Source organism: Elephantulus edwardii, unplaced genomic scaffold (genome assembly GCF_000299155.1).
Source record: "Elephantulus edwardii isolate Elephantulus edwardi_28Jun2011 unplaced genomic scaffold, EleEdw1.0 scaffold00010, whole genome shotgun sequence".
Classification (NCBI taxonomy): domain Eukaryota; kingdom Metazoa; phylum Chordata; class Mammalia; order Macroscelidea; family Macroscelididae; genus Elephantulus; species Elephantulus edwardii.
This window is the reverse complement of record NW_006399760.1, coordinates 24,349,290-24,354,678: the sequence shown is the minus strand read 5'-3', so window position 1 is coordinate 24,354,678 and position 5,389 is coordinate 24,349,290. Positions and strand designations below refer to the sequence as shown.

General features: G+C 47.1%; 2 protein-coding genes across 2 annotated transcripts in view; one reads left to right on the top strand and one right to left on the bottom strand.

The window, feature by feature from the left end:
• The window catches only part of ARL6IP6 (ADP-ribosylation-like factor 6 interacting protein 6), a 58,577-nt gene extending 55,267 nt beyond the window's left edge, over nucleotides 1–3,310 (bottom strand). Inside the window, exons 1-2 of the mRNA XM_006880776.1 lie at nucleotides 2,911–3,310; nucleotides 1,196–1,249 (exon numbers count right to left, since the gene is read on the bottom strand). Coding sequence (XP_006880838.1) covers nucleotides 1,196–1,249; nucleotides 2,911–3,310 — 454 coding nt within the window. The remainder of the gene's footprint in view (nucleotides 1–1,195; nucleotides 1,250–2,910) is intronic.
• Nucleotides 1–5,389, top strand: part of PRPF40A (PRP40 pre-mRNA processing factor 40 homolog A (S. cerevisiae)) — an 80,192-nt gene that overhangs the window by 12,880 nt on the left and 61,923 nt on the right. The window lies entirely within an intron of this gene.

Here is a 5,389-nt window from a genome sequence, read left to right as displayed (position 1 = left end):
TTCAGCAAGCAGGGTTGTGTCATCTGCATAACGCAGATTGTTGATAAATCATCCACCAATCTTGACCCCACATTTCTCCCCAGAGAGCCCAGCTTCCCAGATAATCTGTTCTGCATATAGGTTGAAAAGGTATGGAGATAGGATGCATCCCTTGCATATACCCTTCCAAATTTTGAACCATGCAGTGTTCCCTTGCTCTCTTCTGATGACTGCCTCCTGGTCCGAGTATAGGTTTCGCATTAGAACGATCAAGTGTTCTGGGATTCCCATTCTTCTCAGTCAGCCATAGATTCCATTAGAAATCTATAAATTAGCAGACCACAGTAAAACTATCTCATAGGGTTTCAAGGACTGTAATTCTCTGCAGAAGAATACTTCTCCCCCTAAGGAGCAGTTAGTGGCTTTCTACTACCAAAATTTTGGTTAAGAGCCAATGGCTTAACCATTGCACCATGTCTCCTTGAGCAATTTAAATTTTCTACATACACTCAGGTCTGACTAGTCCCTACAGCCATTAACTTGGACAAGTATGCCCAATTCATCTCATAGCTTAATAGTTATTTTTTAAAAAAGGTACTTGTACAGACATCTGATCTTAAGTATCTGTTCAAGTTCTGCTTAAAATGGTATCTTTATATCTTAAGTTTATGAGAAAGTTTTATTTTATTAATTCCTAGGATGCTTGTTCCAAAAGTAACAAGTATCTAGGGATTTACGTCACATATTGCCAGTTACTACTGAGTTTACTGCAACTCGTGGCAGTCTCATATACTCAGAATAGAAATGCCCCACAGAGTTTTCAAGGATGTGACTCTTTTTAAGGATGTGACCTTTTGAAAACAGATCACCAAGCCCATCTTTCAAGGTACTTTTGGGTGGGATCAAATTGCCAATCTCTCAGGCAGTAGTCAAGTGCTTAATTAATTATTTGTGCCAACTAGGTAGTCAAGTCACATATGAAGGTATTATACAATTGCACTCAAAATGTACTGCAATTTTACAATGAGTGTGTGTTATTTCTGTGTCGATGTACATACATAAATATATATATACACACATATAAACCTCACCACATTTACACTAATATTTAACTGCATGAGGGAACAAGGTAAACATTTTTATTTATAACTTTGTACAATCTAGATTATTTTGAAGAATAGCAAGCCTACAAATTAAATGTTAATTAAATCCATACCTAATATCCCAGTATTGACACCATCTTCATTCTTCAGATTCTCAGCATGCAACTCTGTAAGTGCAAATAGGGCCTTAATTAGAAAATAAGAGAACTTTATGATTTTAAAAGTATTAAAAGACTAGAAAGAGTGTGGAAATGTACAAAGAACTGGGTTCAAATTCTGATTCAACTGACTAGTGACTTTTAGGGAGCACTAAGACCTCTGAGGGAATATTTATTCATTCTGAAATAATTTTAAATAATTCAAAGACATACTAGGTCTTAGTTCAGTTCCTTTCTTCATTATGTAAAATTTATAAGTTTCATGGCATTATGATGCAAAAATAGGTAGCAGAGAAGATAAAATAGCTATGAGATGAAACTACTTCCCAGAGTTGCTGTGAAAAAATAAGGGGGAAAAGAGGAGTGATGATAAAATGATACATTGGCATTTATCCCTAAGAGCCAATCCAGTCTTAGAGCATCAAAATTCACATATTAACTTCTTAATCTGTCTTTTTATAATCAAACACTGCAAGATTTTAGATGCAACCAGCATCTCAAAAGGGGCTGGATAAAATTGGGGGGGGGGGGGCAGACAGAACAAAACCCAAACCACAGTTAAGCAAACCTGACACTGAAAGCAGCCCAGAAGCATGGTCATTAAAGCACAAAGCCACCAACTGCTCCTAGAGAGAAAGACTTATTTCTGTCAAGATTACAGCTTTATCAGATGGGGCCGTTCTACCTTATCCTATTTGGTCACTAACGGTTGGAACCAATATGATGGCAGTGGATTTGTTTAATGATGTGAAAGTATACTTTTGTATTGCTGTGTGTTTTGGAACACAATCTAAGGTCTCTTTCGTTTTGTGAGGTGGGGTGGTGGGTGGGAGGGCAGGTAATTTTGCCAAGATAATCAAAACTGATATTTAAAAGTAGGTGATTCTCTGCTTTAATATGGAGTACCCATCACTTATCAAACTGGGTGTAGCCTTTGGGCAGCTGTACTGAGGGCAACTCTATGGTGGTTTTAATCCACCAGCTCCCAATACCTCCCAAAAACCAGCTGGAGGCTCAGCTGAGTCAGTTCAGAGTCTATGGCAATGAGCTCCTGAATCTAACAGCAACTACAACTACATAAGTCTCTGTAAAACATTTCAAAACCCATCTGTTTGTATTCTAATTTGGCAAAATTTTTAAGTCACTAGGGAGAGGGGAAAAAAAATTAACCTATGGTTGTTTCAGTCAAACTTTAAAACTGAAAGCTTATTTTACCAATCCAAGCACAAATCTGGCTGTTATACAGAATTCTTTGTTTTTCAAGAATTTTGAGCAGGCGGGGAAGGCCTTGAACTTCTACCTCCCTACTGCCTCAGAGTTGAACAGGTGAACGTGTAAAGCCTGATTTACAATTTACACCCACTTTTCACCATCTCCTTTTAATAATAATGGTTCTGAATCTAATTCTGCCACTGTTTAATTTCAAAAAATCACTTTAAGTATTAGATCTTACAGGCACACATTTAGTTGTGAATTCTTTTGAAAGAGGGTCTAATGGTCATAGACCAGAGGCGTCAACCTTGGAGAAAACATGACAAAGCAGACAAGAGAAAAGACAGGAGCAGACGACTGAGTTAAGGGTGCTGGCAACTTGCCACTTAAAAGGGGGCAGAGACAGAGGTGACAGCCGCGCCTAGGTCCAACTTCTGCTCTGCAATGTGTTTCAGTACCTTTTACGATCAGGTAGGCGATGGCAAGAAGGAAGGCGAGGAGGGCGGCGAAAAGCAGCGAGCAGAAGACAGAGAGGACCTGGACTGGCCACCGCCGAGCCGGAGCTCGACTGCTCGCAGTGGCCACAAAGATGCCATTACGCTTCTCGGGCAGGACCGGCGACCCGTCCCCGTTCGGCCGGAGCAACGAGCCCTTTCTGGGCTCCGAAAACGCCCCGGCCGAGAATTCCGCTCGAAGGTCTCGGGCCACTTGGTCGCACTCGTCTTCCCCGTCGACTTCGCCCTCAACCCAGCCGTGCCCTTTCGAGATGGAAGAATACCCCGGCCGAGAAAGCGGGGCTGGAGTACCACGACGGCGGTGCCGCGGAGCCAAGAGGCTCCCGCTCTCCACGAACGACATGGCGGGAAAGACAGCGAGGCCCGCGGAGGGGGAGTGGCTGCAACGCCGGACCCTCGGCAGCCAATCAGCGCCCAGGCCCGTCCGCGGCCTCCACCACCCGCCGCGGCCGCGCAGGGGTGCGTCAGTGCCCACAACGGGCGGCAAGCGAAGCCTGGGGCCTCGCTAAAGAAATCGAGCGCTCCCGAGCCAGAGACTGACAGCCAGAGCCGTCATCAGAAAGGGGAGACGAATAACACGCAGAAAGAAGCAAACCGCGACCCAAAGCAGCCAAGCGCCTGGCCCCTGCAGCGTTTCCTTGGGCCGGAGGCCTCCACTACCGCCGCGTCACCCAAGGCAGGCGCGCGACTGTTAATCCCAGTGCCGCATCTTCCCGATGCCCGGTCCTAGCGCCCGTCTATGCCGCTGCGATACACACTCCTGAACCTACTTTCCTTTCTCCCTCGGCTTGCTTCTTCCTTGCTTTTTTCCCTTAACTGCAGCTATCTGCCAGCTGTTCTTGTGTCACCTTTCCTCCAAGCCCACAGCCCTCCCTCGCCCAGGATGCACGCCCCACCCCGACCTCACCACACCTAGATCCCTCCTTCCCCACCCCTCCCCCCTGGCCCCTCCCTCCGCCTCGAGCATGGCGCGCGCGCCATCTGGCCCCAGACACCGCTAACGATAGAAGCTGCTTGCCCCCCCCACACACACCCCCCCCCCCCCGTACCCAAGGCGGCCTCAGGTTTGTGGGGCAGACGTAACGGGTGGGGGCGGTGAAAGCCCCTTTGCCCCAGCCCCTACGGGGTGAGGCAGTCTAAGCTCGGAAAGCTGGGACAGTGTTCTCTTCTCTTCGTTGGGGGAAGTTGGTGGAGTTTTCCCTGCAGAAGAATCGGCGCAGAAACTTCCTCCGTCCCCCTCCCACCCCTCCATGCAGGCGACGCCAAGTGAGGCTGGGGGCGAATCGCCGCAGAACTGCGTTCCGGCGGCACAATCTGATTGGACTGCGGCGAAGCCTGTCAGTTTATTAGACTCGCCAGTCCCTCCCCGTAGCGCCGCTCAGCCTTTAACCTTTGGCCCTGGCGGACGCCAGCCACTCAGATCGCTTCTTGTTGGTATGTGTAGCGGCAGTGGCCGCCGGCGAAGCAGTCTGAGCCCGACGATGAGGCCGGGGACGGGAGCCGAGCGTGGAGGCCTCATGGTGAGTGAAATGGAGAGCCATCCTCCGTTGCAGGGTTCCGGGAACGGGGAGCGGAGATTGCCCGGCTCAAGCCTTTGCTCCAGCTCTTGGGTCTCTTCTGACGGCTTCCTGAGGAGACGGCCCTCGGTAAGGGATCGGTGGGGAAGGGAGAAAGCGGCACAATGAAAAGCGGAGTCAGAGACAGGAAGCTTTCTCCAAAAGGAGAAGAAAATAAGAGTGGACGAAAGAAGAGCCCGGGATGGTGGAATAAGCCCCCAGTAGAGGGGAATAGAGAATGGGAAACACAAAGGGAAGGATGTAGGACCCTGGAAGTTCCCGGTGGGCTTGGCCTAGGCAGAGGCGTGGTGATGCGGGCCTTGGGCGGGGTAAGCGTCTCGGAGAGCTAGGGCCCTCTTCAACAGGAAGGGGAAGGCGGAAACTTGGTTTTGTAGAGTTTGAAAAACACTACTGAAACTTGTTTTAGCCAATAGAGGTGTGTTCTGCAGTGAGAGAATTGTCAGAGTAGCTGTCTAGTTTTCAGAACTGGACAATGGGCACATGGTTGAAGAAACTCGTTCTCTTTAGAAGTGTCAAAGTGAAAGGGCTCATCAGTTGCTTTTGATGTCTGAGCTCAGACTTTGGAAAAAAAATCGAGGAGTGTATCATGTATCTTAAAGGTTACGTTAGACAACACGAGGTTTGTTAATACTGAAGTTTCACTGTTTTCATTTTGTTCCTTACTAGCGTATCGCACTGGTATTTACTCTATTTACTAACATTTACTCCAAGTTGAAAAAGCGGAATAATAACTAATTAAGTCACCGCATAGTTTTCTTTTGAAATTGATTAAACTGCACCTTAATGATTTTCACCTTTTCATTTTCAATAATTTGGTGACAAGTTTTGGGTTTTTTTTAATAAAT